Source organism: Aythya ferina (genome assembly GCF_964211825.1).
Source record: "Aythya ferina genome assembly, chromosome: 17".
Lineage (NCBI taxonomy): Eukaryota > Metazoa > Chordata > Aves > Anseriformes > Anatidae > Aythya > Aythya ferina.
This window is the reverse complement of record NC_140316.1, coordinates 12,635,011-12,652,657: the sequence shown is the minus strand read 5'-3', so window position 1 is coordinate 12,652,657 and position 17,647 is coordinate 12,635,011. Positions and strand designations below refer to the sequence as shown.

General features: G+C 42.3%; 1 protein-coding gene across 4 annotated transcripts in view; it reads right to left on the bottom strand.

Annotated features, from left to right (window-relative positions):
• Positions 1-16,982, bottom strand: part of SBNO1 (strawberry notch homolog 1) — a 33,133-nt gene extending 16,151 nt beyond the window's left edge. Inside the window, exons 1-13 of one of the 4 annotated variants that reach the window (XM_084539402.1) lie at positions 16,743-16,982; positions 10,612-10,745; positions 9,914-10,018; positions 8,859-9,168; positions 7,104-7,145; positions 6,626-6,726; positions 5,440-5,536; positions 4,163-4,323; positions 3,420-3,553; positions 3,193-3,283; positions 2,112-2,273; positions 1,404-1,539; positions 1,223-1,328 (exon numbers count right to left, since the gene is read on the bottom strand). In XM_084539402.1, the coding sequence (XP_084395528.1) occupies positions 1,223-1,328; positions 1,404-1,539; positions 2,112-2,273; positions 3,193-3,283; positions 3,420-3,553; positions 4,163-4,323; positions 5,440-5,536; positions 6,626-6,726; positions 7,104-7,145; positions 8,859-9,168; positions 9,914-10,018; positions 10,612-10,743 (1,577 nt within the window). In that variant the 5' untranslated portion in view covers positions 10,744-10,745; positions 16,743-16,982. Of the gene's footprint in view, positions 1-1,222; positions 1,329-1,403; positions 1,540-2,111; positions 2,274-3,192; positions 3,284-3,419; positions 3,554-4,162; positions 4,324-5,439; positions 5,537-6,625; positions 6,727-7,103; positions 7,146-8,858; positions 9,169-9,913; positions 10,019-10,611; positions 10,746-15,900; positions 16,045-16,742 lie in introns of those variants that run through there. The other 3 variants (XM_084539403.1, XM_084539404.1, XM_084539405.1) reach the window with 3 other exon arrangements.
• Positions 16,983-17,647: the final 665 nt, after the last annotated feature.

The window sequence follows — 17,647 nt, the reverse complement described above, 5'->3', positions numbered from 1 at the left end:
ACAAAACAAAATTCAAGTGCTTTACAAATAAATAGCATGCTTACAAACGTGAAGGAATGTTTTCAAAATCATTAGGAGTGTTTAACTAAACAATACTAATAAATAAGGTCTTGAAATCTAGCCTCCACATAGAACTACATGAACTACATCCCTGCTCCTTGAGTACTACATGTACTCCAATGGGTATAAAACACTCAGCTACTTTTTCCCCAAAAATGACCCAGCATGCATTAGGATATCAACTCATTAACCGTAAGTGAACGATGAAATTGGTCCAAACATGTAACAGAATCTTTTATTGCAATTTTATGAACTCCAACGAGGATTTAAAATAATGGATACAAACTATATTAAGTTATTTTCATACCAGTATAAATCTGAATAATTAAGTTACCTAGTAACTTAAGTTCTCTTCAACAGAAACACACCTTTAGCAATACCTCGAGAGCACTGAAGTCAATTGCAAAGCTAAGCTACTCACAAGCTTGGGCCTGTAATTTCATTATTGCTCGTTTGATGCATACTCAGTAATAAAGTGGAGACTCCACTTGCACAGTCTAGAAAAAGCATGCATCATGTAGATGGTATGTGAGAAGATGCATACTAAGCCCTATTGTAGCATTTTGAAGTGTTCAAAAATCCTTGTCAAGTAGGCAAAAACAGAATATATTAAAATGCTCACCTACCAAAGAATGCAGCAGTGGCATTATCTCCCAACCTCACACATTTAGTTTTCTTTAAAAGGTCTGAAATATGAAGTACCTTTCAACAGCACACATCATTTCTCTGAACTGGGTTCTTATGCCAGAAAGCATAATAACAAGACTTCTTGCTGTTAAGCTGCCTAAGCTGAGCGCATAAACATTAGAGGTCTTTTGCATATAGGGAGACACTACCTATACTGAGCATACTCAGTATACACAGTGTGTTTTCATAATTAGCAGCAAAACATTTTCACCTCATACCACCACCCACATTTTGAGAGGGCCATTCTCCTAGCCAGCTTCTAAAGCTCTCAAAATCTTCTGCAAGTAAGGGAAGCATCTCATCTTTCACCACGTAAGATAAATTACATTTTTGCTAGATTTAGAAGCTAGAGGCAGAAAGTCCTTAGTGACAGGATGGGTTTGGGGAGGACTGTGTGTGAGCAAAGACAAAGAAACTGGAAAGCACATTCAATCACAACCATATGTGTTCTTGCTATAGCTCTTCAAATTATTACCTTCTTTCGACAGCCTGAATAAAGTCACTGAATTCCCTAAATGGAGTTCCTTCACCCCATATTCCAAGACGGTTCATGTATGCCATATTTCTTGGCTCAGATGCACCTAGGAGAAGAACACACTTTGTACCAGTGCCAGTAAAAGCATACAAACATTTAATGCGAACCAAGTAGTACATACCTGTGGCACTAGCATAAACAACCCTAGCTTTTGGAAGTTTATTTTGAAGTTCCAGTACAGCCAGACCTGTTTTTGTCGGTTTTGATGAACCAACAGGACACAGATTCTTGGCTTTATGACACTCATCAAATACAATCTGAACCATAATTAAGGAAAACATTTGCTCCACTGTTTTTTTTTTTTTTTGACCTGAGAGTTAAGAAGAGAAAACAAGAAAGTCTACTAATTAGAGGTAGGTTACAAATGGTAAATTACACTTTTTACTAGTCACATTTTACAATTAACACTTTAGGAAAAAATATTTAGCTAGTATTTAGTAGCACAACTACCCATACTCTTCAGAATTGAATCCTTCAAAGCATCATCGATACTCCCAGACAAAAACACTTAGTATACTGGAGAAATGGAATATGTAAGCTTAAGATTCTTAAGTAACATTTTAATTTTGTGTTCTTTATAGAAAATGCAAAAGCTCTTCTCTTGTACAAGAGTTGTGTGGTAACAATATGATGGTCGTAGATTGCCATGAAGTTTTTTTTGGTAAGACTTCATGTCTACTGTCAATGCATGAATGCAATTCATTACTGTGTGACAGTACTGTGAGAAAGAACAAATACAGAAGTACCAGAAAATAAAAAAACGGGATTGTCTTTAAGGATGTGCACTGAAACAACAGCTTTGTTACAACCAACTTCAGATAAAGGATACGACTCCATCAAAGTCTTCACCACACCAGTGAAGAAGCTGCTTTAATCTGGTCTTGTATTTACCACCAGACTGACTTTCACCAATAAGAGAGGAATATGTGGCAAAAATGACACCCTTCTTCACGCTTCCATTGTGTTTGGAAGAAATCTTCCCATACTTGAACTGCCGTAGAGATAAGAAATCAATTATTCAAAGGATTCCTCCTCAGAACCATCTACCATATGACTAAGGCATGCCGGTGGTCTTAACTTTATGGTTTGTACACTTTGAAACCCCTAGACCCTACATCATGCTTAGGGTATATCTGGCTTATGGGAAGTTGGTTAAGAGGTTTTACAGCACTCTGCTTATCCATATACTTAAGAAAGACTAGATCTGAGGCCTCAAAGATTAACAGCCAAGTTCTTCAACTTGACGGTTTTCTTAGCTTAAATACAATTAACATTTTTGTTCCGATGCATTCCTTAAAGCTATTTAGAGAGTGTATTTATTGCTGCTACTATAACTGACAATTTCTAGAAGCTTTACTGTATTTTAGAAAAAAAGCAAGAATACTAACTCAAAAGGAATTTTAAGTTCAGACAGGGAACTCAACCAGTAATCACACTTCACAATTTATGTAAGTGGCTAATCCTAAGCAGACAGCACAGAAAATAACTTCACGCGCTGCTGCCATTTTAATACATTCCAAGAAAGTCTATTATACAATAATTACACACAAAGTGTACTACATACAAACTCTGCACTGGTGGTGTAAAAATGAAAACATGCTACAAAGTCTAAAAGATTTAAGGATTATTTCAACTTCTAGAAAATACTCTACTAGTAGTATCAGTAGTGGTTTGAAGAATAATGTTTAAAAGTCGCATGCTAAGATTTAATCCTACAAGGGGCCTATTTACATGATTATCTTAAAGCACTGCATGGTTCTCACAAGATTAAGGCCTGTCAAACAAGACCTAGACAGCAGTTTTATTGAAATTAGTACATTCTTGCTCTTAAAACAGTTAACATGCACAACTTGTCACACAAGCGTACCTAAAGTTTTGCCTCAACTGTACATAGTAAAAAGTTTCCACACCTTGTTTAATGAATGAACCAAAATGTTTTTTGCTCCAATATCTCTCAAGTCTCTTTCAGCATCGTATTTCAGATCATTCGACACGCTAAACCTGAAGATATAAAAAAAAGCATTTAAGTTACAGCAGTTCAAAGAGCAGTTCAAACATTTTTCAGAAGACAGATTACACTGAATTTAAGCACTACAGTCACTGTAACGTCTGCTCTAACAAATCCTTACACACTTACCAGACTGCTCTTTTTCTGCCTAACAAGTAATTTTCATAGATTATCCCAGCTATGGTCCTTCCTTTTCCTACACCAGCACCATCACCTATCAAGAATCCAGCTCTGTCTCCATTGGGCAGGAATGTTTCATGTTGCTGTAGGAGAAAACAAAAACTTGTACTCATTCTCCAAAACACATCACTGCGGATTGTCATAAGCAAGCCAACATAAGAAACATCCTATCAGATGAGACCAGTGGTCCACCCCACCAAGCAGTTTCTGACAAAATTAAGTTTCATTGAGGGAGAGCATATGAGCTTGACTGCTCTACATGGTTCCTGATCCCTGCCTTCTTCCCTCAGCACCTGGAACTGGAGTAGAGGATATGCATCTGTCTAGTCACTAACAGAACACTAACAGAATTTTCTTTAAACCCTTTGATACGGTCACTGCTTACTTTGTAAAGATTCTCTTATCAGTTTCACCAAGCTCCCATTTGTGCCCATTTTGGGGAATCTGATGAATAAATCATAAATCTTGATTTTCATCCCCCCTTTATTCTTCCCTCTTCTTCAGCCTTAGGCCCAGCCTTTAAGTCTCGAATACTCAAGAGGCAACTTCTTCCTACGACCATTTTATTTGTCCTCTAACCTTCACTACCTTCCTGATTTACAGAGAGCTGCATACCCATTATCAGACACGTGCCCACTGAAGTTTTTAATACAGCAGTAAAACACGTACAAGAGATGTATTATCTAGCATACCTGGGCTGCATAAGTGATCGCTTCAAGTTGCAAAGCCGACAGCCAGCCATTATCAATTGTTTCTTCTGATATCGATGTCTGGTACCACACATCAGGAGGAGTTACACTGGATAACGAGCTGGTTTCCACTACCGGGTCAGGATGACGTAGACCAATTTTTACTGGTTGGGAAGAGGAGGAAGGAAGCGGATGAGAACATCATAAACAGATCCGTTGCTACAGAAAAGGTTGGTTTATTTACTAAAACAAACTGCAGTTGACCACTGCAAAGGTTGAACTCAAGAAATACACTTCATTGTTTACTCTAAGTCATGTTAAACTATCACATACAAAGGAATATATCAACCTGGGTTTACATAACTGCAATTCTTAACTGTTTCTCTTCTAACCACCTTCCCCCAATTTTAATGAAGTTATATAAAAGCTCATTGTATTGAAAATTAAAAATATTTATGTACTCAATGTTTGAAACTGCCCTGAACTTTGCCTTCCCCAAAAAAATAGAGGCAGCCTCAAATGTCAGAATCACAAAAGCAACATTCTTCTCGCTATTTATACAGTGCTGTTTTTAAGTAGTACGAGAAAAGATTTAGAACAGACATGGTTTAATTACTGACAGATATCATCCGTGACAATAAAAATTAACCATTTAGCTGCAAGCCTCACACAACTTTTTTGCTTTACTTTTAGAGCTGATCATTAAGTAACTAGTAAATAAGATTAGACCTTTTTGTCACTAATTACAATAAAGAGGGAAAAGGAGAAAAGAGAGGAGATGGCAATTAACAGCTGTAAGAGATTTGCTTCCTTTTTAGAAGAATAAAAAGGCAATTCTAAGAAATAAAAGTCAGGAACAATACAGGAAGAAAGCACTTAGGGTAAACTTCATACTGAAAGACTCAAAATGGATTTTAAGGATAGTAGTGAAAAATATAAGACAAATTCCTCTGCTGAGGCAGAAAACTTAGAGCTAAAACAAAACAAACAAACAAAAAAAAACTTAGAGGTAAAAAACCCGATTTCAGTTCAACTCTATTTATGAAACAGACAGTGCTCAACTAACTCCTTTCTTATTAAAGAAAGGAACGTTACCTTCCAAAACTAAGTGCTATGGAAGAAAAAAAATCCTAGGAAAAAAAAACACCATAAATTCAGATTTTTTCTTCATTCAGATAGAGACCTATAGGACTTATGGTGTATGCTATTCACTCCTCTCTAGTTACTAAAAGGCGTCAAAACATTTCAGCATTTTAATGCAATTAAGCTTTAGGTCATACATTTTATTGGCATATACTCAGCATAAGTTTCTGCATGGCCCATTTCTTCTTCATCTTCTTCCTCAGGTTCCTCCTCCTCTTTTACTGCTGGCACTTTCTAGAATAGAGGAATATCTGCATTAGAGTATTAATAATGTACTGTTTGACTACGTCCTGAAAATTTAACTGAGAAACAGAATGAACATAAACTTGCACTTGACTTTTCTTAGAACATGCAATAGAGCACAAGGGCAAACTACGAAAGGAAATGTACATCTCTTAGGCTCTGAAGGTATCTTCAAACACAACATCATGGAGCTTCCTCTCCCTTACAGAGAGACTCACTACAGCATTTTAAGCCCAAGCTTAAAGAAAGAAACTTAAAGAAAACAACAAGTTAAAAACCTAACTTTCAGGTACTCCCATGAAGACTCTTCTAGTTGCACATTCATTGCACAATTTCACACCTTCAGGGAACAGTTACAATAGTTACCACAGTTATACCCAGTATTCTCCCAAACTTGACAGTTATCCATTTTTACTGTGATTTTCATTACCGTAAATACACTAGTATTTTAAAACTCTCTAGACAGCAACTCAAAGTCTTTCACAATTGATATTTAATATTTCAAAATTTGCCCAAAGAAATTTTTTGTGCCAGTTACTGAGGAGCACTGCTCATCACGATCTTCAACCCAATTCCATCAGTGAAGATGCTGAAACTCTAAAACATGTTCTGCTGCTGTAAACATCTATTAAAATTTAAGGCTATTGAATGATACTCTATTTACATCTTAAATCAAACCACCTAAAATGTCAGTCATGCTAGAGAAAGTCTCCTGGTTTCCTTGTTGCTAGCTACACAGAGATATTTAAAAGAAAAACCTCTTTAAAAACACACAGCAAGTGAGGTGTTTATCAGCTTTAACTGGAGCACATCCTTTCATATCCAAACAACAAGGTGCTGTTAAAGATAACTTCAAGTAATTGTCATTTAGTATGCAGGCTGCCTGGTCTACACGGCTGTTAGTTTTAGTCATCTAATCAAGTACTCTTAGTGGAGAAGCAAACCTTTTGAAGAAACAGATGCACTCAGTACAATTCTACCACAACAGGCAAATACAAGTAACCACTGAAACTAGTCACAGTTGGCTGGGGCCAACAAAATATAAACTCAATTAGCAGATTAACTACTTGTACTACTTACCATAGTAGGTGAAAAACTCCTCATTTTAATATCATTTATCCATATTCTTGCTACCTCTTTTGTGGAAGCCTCCTTCTTCACTGCACCATTGCTTAGATCAGCTACAAGAAAAAAAAAAAAAACACCCGCTGTGTTTTACAGGAATTCCCTCTAAACGCTGACTCAGATTTCAACACTTCTCTTCCAGCTCATTAACAGAGAAGGACACTACTGTTCAGTAGGACACAGGTGCTTCATAATGCTATCATTATTTATGTCCAAAAATAATGTATCCAAGCACACAAGGATTAAGTTCCACTACTACTTAAGATTTCCCATGCAATACCATCACATCTGACATAGGTGTGTATTAGTTTCAAAATAAAGAAAGAAACCTTCACCAAATCTAGATACAATATTTAGAAGTACTCCACCTTGTGAACTTCTGGAGTTTAACAACAAACCAGAAAGCCCCGTGTTTCAACAGAAATGAACGTACCTGGTCTGGTGGCATTTACCACCTTAGGAACTACAATTATGTCTGAAAAAAAGAAAACCAACTTTGGTCTCATTGTTTAGAGTTTATAACAGGATCCTTCAAGATGGAGATCTACTAACTTGCCTGTCCTCACCCACATTTGGCATCAACTAGCAATACGGTTCAGTACAGAATTAAAAGAAATTCATGCAAGGATACATGTAAAACAATTAAAGGAGCTGTCAAGCTTCCATGAGGTTGATAGTCAATGCATGTATTAGATTTCATGCAACTGACCATAGGAAACAAAACAATTGCACAGAAAGCATTTGCATAAGAAAAGCTGTATAATTTAAGTTTTTGTTTACAACCTGTAACTTCTGCTGCCTGAGTTGTATGAGAACACCACGCTTCCTTCCACAAGCTCCTCTGCCCAGAGTTTTCTACAAGTACTTACCAATTTTTTAAAGTTATTTTTGAATAAGAACAAAAAAGGTCCAAAACCACAAGCACATAAATAAGACTAGAAATGTGGTTCTAGAAGTCATGTCCCCTCACTTGAGAGGATGCATATTCAACTACTTTCTGCAGCTGTGCCACTACACCACCTATGGGGTCTTGCTACTTCCTCATTATTTACATGCTTCTGTGAGCTTTGATTTAGTACAAAGGGTCTGAGATCCTATAAAACTCTTTCCTGTTCTCCCTCACTGCTTTTCCTGCCTCCCACCCCTCAACTTCAGTTGGTTTTTCAAGTTCAATTCAAAAACAGTGAGCAAAGAGGAACGTTCTTGTTTCCACCCTCACAGCTGGCTTCATTTAGAGTGCATTCTACCTGCATATGAAAAAAGGCATACTTTCATCTCTGCCTATAAAAATTAGCAACATTTATTTCAGAGACAATGATAATATAGTAACACAGAAGAAGCCTGTGTACTTCTCAGGAAAAGCAGCAATAGAGCTATTTTCAAACTGAAGTAGCCTAATCTTACCTCATGCTAAAAGCAGAATAATTCAAAAGAATGAAACCAGTATGTTTCATGCAATACTTTAGACATCAAATTGCAATTTAAAAATACACATGCACGCAGTTTTTCCCCTTTTATTTAAGCTAATCGTGTAAGTTAACTACATGTTAGAAATAGCATACAAGAAAAGACTATGAAAGGTATCACAAGGTGAAGATTTAGAGCGTGGTAACATAATACTTCTGGCATATAACACCATCTTTAAGTGGTAACATGGAAGCAAACAGCAAGTTTTTAGCACATTTTCTTAACACAACAGGTCTGATGCTTCCCATGAAATTTACAGGGCTACCAAGATTCTCCTTTCTTGGGAGATACTTTAGAGAAACACCGTATGATAGGAGTACTACAGATCTGTTTTGGAAGATGCAAGAGAACAAGCCCATCTGTTGTAGTTCCACAGCAAACATACAGCAGAACAAGAACTCACACAGGCTCAAGACAGCTAAGCCATCAACTTCAGTAATGCCCACAAATTAATTTTAAAAATTTGCCAGCTGCATTTTAAAACATCATTTTCCCCATTGATTATGGTAAACTGAAGGTGTTACTTCTTAAAAGCCTGTTATTTTTATTATTTCATCCTGAACTGGAGTTTGAACAGAATTTATAAGGTTTTCTAGATACTTTCATTTTACTGGGATATTCCAAAAATCAACCAAAATACAAGATGTACAAATATTTTCACACAAGATGATTTTACCATTTAACCAAAATACTGTAATTACGAAGAAAGAAGAACACTCACTTGCTGCTGTTGCCACTGGTTGGGCAATGTTAGGAGGTGGCTTCAATTTCATTAGTTCATTAAGACTATTATTCTTCAGAAGATCTTTCAGCTGAATCTGGTCCTTCGATGGTGCAGTGGTCAAGGCATTCCGTACTGCTGGTGCTGCAACTGAGGGTCGAGTAGTTGTGCTGGTCTGAATGATTTTTGCTACAGTAATAGTCTGCCTTGTGGTTGTAACAGGTGTTGTTTTTGTCATCACTATTGTAGTCCCCAAAGTTGGAAGCTGATTTATTTGATTCAGCACAAAGGTTGTGGTGGATGGTGGTTGCTACCAACAAAGAACCAGGGAGATTTTTCAGACAGCAGTGAAAAAAGCAGACTATTAGCCTTTCAGCTAGAGCACAAGAGTCGCCATTTAAGAACTCTGTTAATAAGAATTGCCTTGTGGTACAACAGTCTGAGCACAAAGTGTCTTTCAAAACATTTATCACTATATTGCTGTTTTTGCATATTTTTTTTTTTTTTTTTTTTTTAAGATAAGGGAAAGTAAATAAATAGGATGAAGGATTAAACATCTAGGCACAGAACACAACTTCTACAGGTATAAAAACTCTAAACTGAAGAGAATTTCCACCATACAAACTATCTCCACAGTCGTGAAAGTAACTTGGATTACTTCAAGTACTTGGTGCAACCTTTCAGACACACTGCAGATCTGCCTTTTATATTCGCCCTTTGGGTGCAACTGCCACACTTGTGGTACTCAGAATTATCTGCAGTTACAAAAGGTAATGCATAGTTCAGGTACAGGCTTCAAATTCACGCTTTCACATACCCAGAATATGCATGCAGGGGAAGTAAAAGGCACACTGGACACCCCAAAATGTTTTTCTGCATGCTGTTTGTCTTCTTTGGTGCTCCTTGACATAAAAATCCTATCAACCAATGGGTCTGTTCAGCTTTCACAGGCTCAAAATACATAGCACCGAGATGATGGCTAACTGGCATGTAACAGTCCCACCTCTTGTACGTGTACCTTAGTGAAATGTCACAAAAAGCCCTGAAGTTCTTACCCGAACATTTAATAAGGCTGGAGTTGATACAGTCTCTGGTTCTTGTTTCACAGCAGCTGTGGCCTCGGTTTCCAAGCCTAGCTCTAATGCACTAAGTGGCACTGACTGCAGAGGGAAGAAAGAAAGTATCACTAGGTACTCAGATTAGCAGGAAATCGAATTCAAGTCTAAACACCCACCCACAAAATGAAAGTTAATGGGGAAGTCCTTAACTGAGCTTATTAACAAAGGCTGCACTGGAAACAAAGGTCATGAAGTGGTTATTTCCATCCAGAAAAGTTGAAGACCATTAGTTAACTGCAGAGACAATGTTATTAGGTCCGTGATGTCACTGACATTTTATAGGAAGCAGCCAGAGCCCAGTGATATTAAGAGTGTGCACATTTTAAGGGAGGGCAAGAAAACTCCAGTAAGGCAGAGTCCTCTATGGACACATGACACTACATCCCCATTTAATGTAACGAAACCAGGCAAGTTAAATATATGACTATAGTGACCTCAATAGCGTGTTTCAGATTGCGTTAATTTAAAGTTTAAAATAATCTAACAAGTCATTTACCAATCTCAGCACTATGAAGCAACGAATTAATGAAAATTCCACATTCTTTGAACATTTGCTATGAACCCTCCCTCCTCTCCCAATACATCAAGTACAAGCTCTTATGTCCTCTAGCAAACAACAGTGTTCTTGTTTTAACCTGCTGAACAGCTGGAGTTGGAGCTGGATTTGCAAGAACCACGTCCGGAGAGTCAATATCAAATAGATCATTTGGACTGATTCCACTCTCACTCAAAGCAGCAAGCAACAGATCTTGTCCTGGCTCCACCATCTCTAAAAAATTAAGATCATAAATACAAGTTACATTTAATTGCGGTTTAGCGTGCATGTGCACAGCCAGTTCAAGTTTCCTTCCCTAGATTTAAGAACGCGTGCAGTGCAGTCACCTGTCTACACAGTTTCACTTTCTGTATTTGTTCCGGCTCCTTTGTTAGTTTAAAAAAATAATCTACAAATCTTTTCAATATGCCCAAACTTACAAGTAGGTAGGAAAAAGTTTGCTACAAAGAATGCTATGACATTCATAAACTTACAGAAAAAAAGGCCTTTTTAGTCTTCATCACACTACATTTTTAAGCACAACAAGAAATATCAAGAGGCAGAAGTGGCGAGACTATTATGCTAATGATGTGTCTCTGTCAGAGAAGCACAATTAAAATTCATTTAGTTTATCTTGTAACAACAATTTACTGATAAAAAGCTTGTAAGGAAAGCTTTTATTTCTTGCGTACCGTTTCATTAGGTAGTAATTCATTCATGGGAGAAATTTTGTTTTGCATAGTGGGAAGAACAAATGTTCCATATTGTAGTATGTTAGCTACACATTAAATAGGACACTAGCATCAGGTCACAGGCTCCTTCACGTGTAGGACAAGCAAAATTAATTCCAAAAAGCTGTGCTAGGCAGCGTATAAACTTCTAAAAAAGCCAAATGCTGTTCAAGACAGATGTGTTTTGCTCTACTAAGGAAGCCCATTTGCCCTAGTCCTAAGAGAAAAACTGAATTTCACTCATTACCTCAGCTACTGCTTACATATTCCAAAATACACTTTAAGCAGAAATTCGTTTCACTTGCTTTCCACACCACCACCACCCCCCATTGGTAACAAACCAGAAAACTAACAAAGCTCAACACATACTCTAAAGCAGATAAGAAGACAAAAATATTTGCCATTTCCGACACATTCACAGAGGAAGCAGCATTCAGTCACTCATCCTTCTCTACGCGTACACTGAGCCACAGCCAGCTGGTCGGTTGCACACACCACCTAGCACGTTTGGCAGAACAGGTAATTCTTGTAGTAAATAAAGCCTCGGGCATTTAATTCTTGTTCTTCCTAGCTCTAGTATGCCTGATAATAGGGAGAGACCTCCTTTTAGTGGACCAGCTCTCAGACAGTGGCACCACAGCTGAAGAAGTGGACGTACGGTACAGGGACAAGGGGAAGATGTACTTTTAAGCCTCAAAGACTGTTCTGTCCAGAAGAATACCAAAGCAACAAAATAATCATTGAAACTGCTACTAACCCAACGCCATCCGCTATGTCAGAAATATACTCTGACCTTTTTTTCCCCTACGAAAAATAAGGCACTTGAGGTGATCAGCCAAGTCGGCAGAACGGCCTACTTTGTAGTTTATTGGCACGGCAGATCTGAAGATAGCGAGCAGACAAGTTCCGTGTCAGCCCCTTCAGAGGACGTCACCTCCCACGAGTCCGTCTCCTGGAGCCCTGAATGGGTCAATAAAAGCGAGTAAGAGCAGACTGCTGGCTTTACCTTTCGGAAGCATTAAGCCCCCTATCTCATGAAAGGGGTCTATAAATACATACGCACATCGAAAAGGGAAGGATAAATCTAATTTTCCTCAGGCTAAAATACTGACAGCAATCATTTTGTTTAAAGGCTTGCAGCATTGTTCCCTGATTATAAACTGGTGGGAGGAGAAGGATGAAGCCTGCAAAATGAAGTTTGGGCTTCTCAATCCTTTTGGGGTTCGGAACTTCAGCCACTGCAGGTGAGTTTGTACAGTGGGGAGAATTAGCACTGGTCACTCCTTCAAACTGGCGGCCCTGAAACACTTCACACTTGTAACTTCGCAGCTTTCATTTGGGAAGGAGCAGGCACTCTTCTGTACAGCACAAACACCTTTGCTCAACACAGTCAAACAAGAACATCTAAAATGTACAAAAAGAGTGACAGTTAGGTCATTGTTCAGCCTGCACATAGCTTTGCTCGAGCCATCTCTAGGAGGAGCTATAGCTAAAGCCCAGCTGAGAGGTAAGTACGCCCTTCTGTACAGAACAGGGGGCATGGGAAAACAGAAGCTTGGAGCCGTTTACTTAAGTATTCTTTTGTTCTAGTTCCCTTTAAGATAACTTCTAGTCTAGTATTGCAATACAAGGCAAGGACTTCCTATGAAATTAAGACTCAAACCAAGGCTAGGAAAAATAACAGCACCACACACAGAAGCACACCTTGCCCAACCACTCTAAAATGGAGCCACAACCTATCAAGTCTGTTTAAGGTCAAGTTTAACAGAACAATTACACTGAACACTTCATTTTTAGCCCTTAAAAACACAATGGCTTGGATACTTCAATCAGGGTGAGTTCTGAAAATCAGTCACAGAAGTAATTTGTTAATTGCTTGCTTCAAAGTTTCTGCGAGATGAGCAGCAATAAAAGCCAGCATAGCAATTCCTAGAATTCCAGAGTGCGTACGTTCAGCTCCGAACCCCCACTTTCCTACCAGAGCTGTCTTCATACGAGAAATCCCCCAGCTGTATTCCTCCCATGCTAACTCCTGGTTAAACAGTCTTAAAAATTAGCTTTGGCTGGACTGTTAGCAACCGTTAAGAGAAACAACAGCAATTGTTTACTTGTCTGTCAGACAGCCTGGACAATGAAAGTTGGACTAACTAGTTTCATTTATTTTGTTTCTGGATGGTGGGAACAAAGCTGCATTGTTTGAAACTAGAACAAAAGGAATTCTGAACTTCTAGAATTTTTACATTAAAAGCCCTGAATACTTGGCACCAGTTTTAGATTTTGTGAACCTTCCAAGTGCCACCGCGCTGCCACCCCCCCCTTTTCTCCCTTGTAGGTTTAGATTAGTAAGGGAGAGAAGATGAAAAAAATACATAGGAAAAGCTGCATCTTGATAGCTTATTTTATTTTTTGTGACATACACTAGTCAAGCCTAAAACGTTATCAGGCTGAAACAGCCCCATAATCTTGCAAGGTAGGAGGCTTCCTAGTTAACATAAGTGAAAACAACTTTATCAGGCTCTGCAGCTCAGCTTTGGCAATACTATATAAGGACCTGTTTGCCACATCTTAAAAAACTCCAAAAGAAAATATTTATAAAAAAAAAAGTTGTGAATATTACAAGCTGTTCCCTGAGCATTTCACCAGTCGAAGAGCTGTTCTGAGCATGCAGAATCTTGCAGACAAGGTTGTCTATGTTTAGTCAGGCTGTCCAGTGTCACAGAGCAAGAACCAACCTGTTAGATAAAAACTAAAAATATGGATTTATAAAATTTCAATGGTAGTGTCCCAGCTATTCTTTGCATTAAAAAAGAATACAACCTGCTGCCATTTCAAGAAGGCCTATGAAAATATACCAAACATTTTTGTAAGGTGCTATACTGCTGAAGAACAGGGCCTGAAACTTTGATAAAACGACAGTTTCCCTACCACTGTGCATTATGTAAATAATTCCTGATTTAAAGAAACAAAACCAGAATGCCATGTTTAATATTACGACACGTATCCATGCCAACCTGGCTCTCTCCCTCCCTCCATTTTAGCTTTGTTAGAAAGACAGAAAACAAAACAAAAAAAAAATCTAAAGCACATGGAGAGCAACCTGCTCTCCAGTTCCCCCAAGAAGAATAGGGTAGAATCTGAAACCATGAGAAGGTTTCATTCCTAAATCTGTCAGTTCCACATCGTGACACTGTGTAGGTTAAGAACCTATAAAAGGCACTGAACTACAGTATCACAACTTAGCCTGAAGTTAACATCCCAGTCAGCTAGGGAAGCTATTACCAAACCCTTCAGACAGCCGGCCTCTGGCATGCCCAACCTGCAAACTCGGTTTTAATGCTCAGCCTGCAACCCTACCACAGTTAAGCAACTAGTTCTCCTTTTATGAGGAGGAGCTTTCTGAGGAACACACGTCACTTAAGCTATATTGGAAGCCATGTGAGGTATCATGCAAATCGTGATGCAGCACTGAAAGGCAGATGTGTACCCCGGCTGCCTGACCTGTGCACTAGTGGCAGCAGAAACATTTCACAATCCCATGGCAGCCTCGCACAAGAGATGTGTGAGGGCTGTTAACTCCCAGTCCCACTCTATGGGATTCGCTGGATATCCACAGGGGTTCGACTCATCCCAGCTTTTGCCTCTAGAAAGTAGCCTGGGTAACAACAACAGCAACAAAAAGCCTGAGCTCAAACCCAATCCCTTCTGCTCGTTTCCAGCCACTACCCAATCAAGGAGTACAAGGCTAATTACCAAACTCACCCATGCTTTCACGCTTTAACCTCAGGACTACTGGCTAACGCTGCAGTTAAATGCACAAAGTTATCTTCAGATTTCTGTGAAAAGCAGCCCAGTCCTGTAAATACCCTGCCAGTTGTTCAAACACTGCTTCTCTCCCCAAAGAGAAACCCACGAGGACATGAGGCACAGCTCAGGATAGCACACCGTGGGATTCAGCTCTGCCCTAAAGCTCTCTCCCAACTGCCTTATGAATTTTACAGCAGGCAGGACGTACAGAACCAAGATGGGAAATCCAGCTTTTTTTTCCTTAATATTAGAAGGAAAAACAATGCAACGATTTGACATGAAGTCAGCTTTCAGACTAGATACATAGAGGTTAAGTTAGCTGACAGGAAAGGTTTTTAAGAAATAAAAACCCAAAAGAGGTGATCACAGCACCCGAACACCAGAACCCTTCCTCAGTTCTGCCGTGGGAGTCAGTTCCAGGTGTAACCCAAGGCACAAGCTCCTAGAGCAGCTATCAACCTGTTCTGACACCAAAGAACTTGTCCAGACAGTAAGACAAACTACCCACGTTTTTATTTTTAAAGACTAAGATCACATTAAAATATAACAGCACACCAGCAGGAAAGAAAGATAACAGAAAAAAAATCTGAATGTCATGCTCTTACACAACTCCTACCGTAGTAAATTATTTGCTTGACATCATCAAGTTCTTCAATTTAAGAAACTCGCAGAATATCCTGGTATTTTCACTTGCTGCTTTAATCCAGACAAATTATGTACTTCAAAGGCAAACAGCCTATCGCTGAGTTAAGAATTAACTACAGGTTTTGTGTTTTTGTGTAAGAAATCGTCGTTTGTTCACACTAATAACCTAACACGTTAATTTAAATGGTTTTCACGCGTAAGATACTAACCTAACCTTTAGCAGGCACCAAAGACCAACAACCACGCCGCAAGCACCTAGAGAAAGAGCTCCGTACTCCTCGTTTCTCCCCTCCAACAAAGCGCGGAACCCGGCCAGCCAAAAATAACAGCGGGACGAACGGGAGGGAGCCCCGCAAGGCCTCCCCCCCCCCCCCCCCCCACACACACACCTCAGGGCTCGGCAGGGACGCGGGGCCCGCTCCCCCTGGCAACCCGGGGGCGAGGCGCGGCGGCCCCGCAGGCGGCCGGGGGGAGCCGGGGGGGAGCCGCCGCCACGTGGGGCGGACAAAAACTTCCGGGTTGGGCCCGGAGCGGCTGCGTAACCCCGGTACCGGGGGGCGCTTGGGCTGCGGAACGCCGGTACCGGGAGCTGCCTGGCTGCGAGGCCCCCCCCGCACAACGAGGAGAAGGGGAAAGGGCGCAGGGGGCACCGCGAGGCACCGGGAATCCCCTCCGCGGGCAGCGCGGCGGCTCCGCAGCCCTGAGCCGAGCACAAAGGAGCCGGGGGGAGCCGCGGCGGGGAGGCCGGGGGCTGAGGGGAGAGGCCGGGGGCCCAGGGGAGGCCGCCCGCCCCCGCTCCTCACAGCCCCGCGGGGCTCCCCGCCCGCCCGAGGCCCAGCCCGGCCCCCGCCCCGCTCCCAACCGCCCCCCGCCGAGGCCCGGCCCGCGCCCAGGCGCTGAGGCAGGCTCGGGGCCCGCCGCCACCCCCGGCCCCTTCCCCTCAGAGCCCCCCCAGGCCCAAGCTGAGGCGCTGAGGGAGCCCCGGGAGGAGGCCTCGCCGCGCAGGGAACGCCCCGAGGAGGCCGCGGGGAGCGGCGCGGGGCTCACTCACTCGCTCGCGTCTCGCTCCCGGTCCCGCCGCGGCCGCTCCCCGCAGTGCCCGCCGCCGGCCCCGCCGCTCTCTAACTGCCGGCCGCCATCTTGGCCCTCCCTCCCCTCTCACAGGGGAGGGGAGGCCGGAGGGGGAGGGGGTGGGAAGGAAGAAGGGGGAGGGGGAGGGCCGCCCGCCGCGCCGCCCCACGTGACCGCCGCCGCGCACCGCCCCCACGTGACGCCAGGCGCTGCCCGCCGCTGGCGCGCGCGCGGCGGGCACGTGACCCGCTCCCCCCCCCTTTACCCGCCAAGGCCGCGCGCGCGTCACGTGACCCCGCCCTGGCGCCGCCGCCGCCTCGCGCCCTTCCCCTCCCCCCCCCCACCGCCCCCGCCGGGCGTTTTGGCGCGCTCCGGCTCGCGCTCGGCCATCACGTGACGCGCCGCTCCTCTTCCCGCCCCGCCCGGGCGGCGGCCGGCCCCCGGGAGGGGGGAATAAAAATTAAAATGAAAAATTAAAATAAAAAATAAACATAAAAAAAAATAAACGGCGAGAGGCTCCCGAGTTCTCAAAAAAGCGCCGGGCCCAGCCTCGGGGCGGCGGCCGGAGCCGGGAGGGGCCGGGCCGGGCCCGGTTCCCGGGGGTGGGGGAGGGGAAGGCGGAGGCGAGCGGCTGCAGGCGGTCACGTGATCCCGGTGCCTCCAAGATGGCGGCCGCGGCGGGGACGCGAGAAGCGGCGCTCTCGCGAGACCCGCCCCGCGCGGGGCATCATGGGAAGAAAAAAGAGCCAGGGGCTGCGCGGCGGGAGGGGTGGGAGACGGTGCGCATGCGCGGCGGCAGGGCGGGGGTGGCGCTCAGGCACATGCGCGCTGTTGAGGCGATGGGGGTGTGCTTGTGCGCATGCGCGCCGCTGAGGCGCCGCGGAG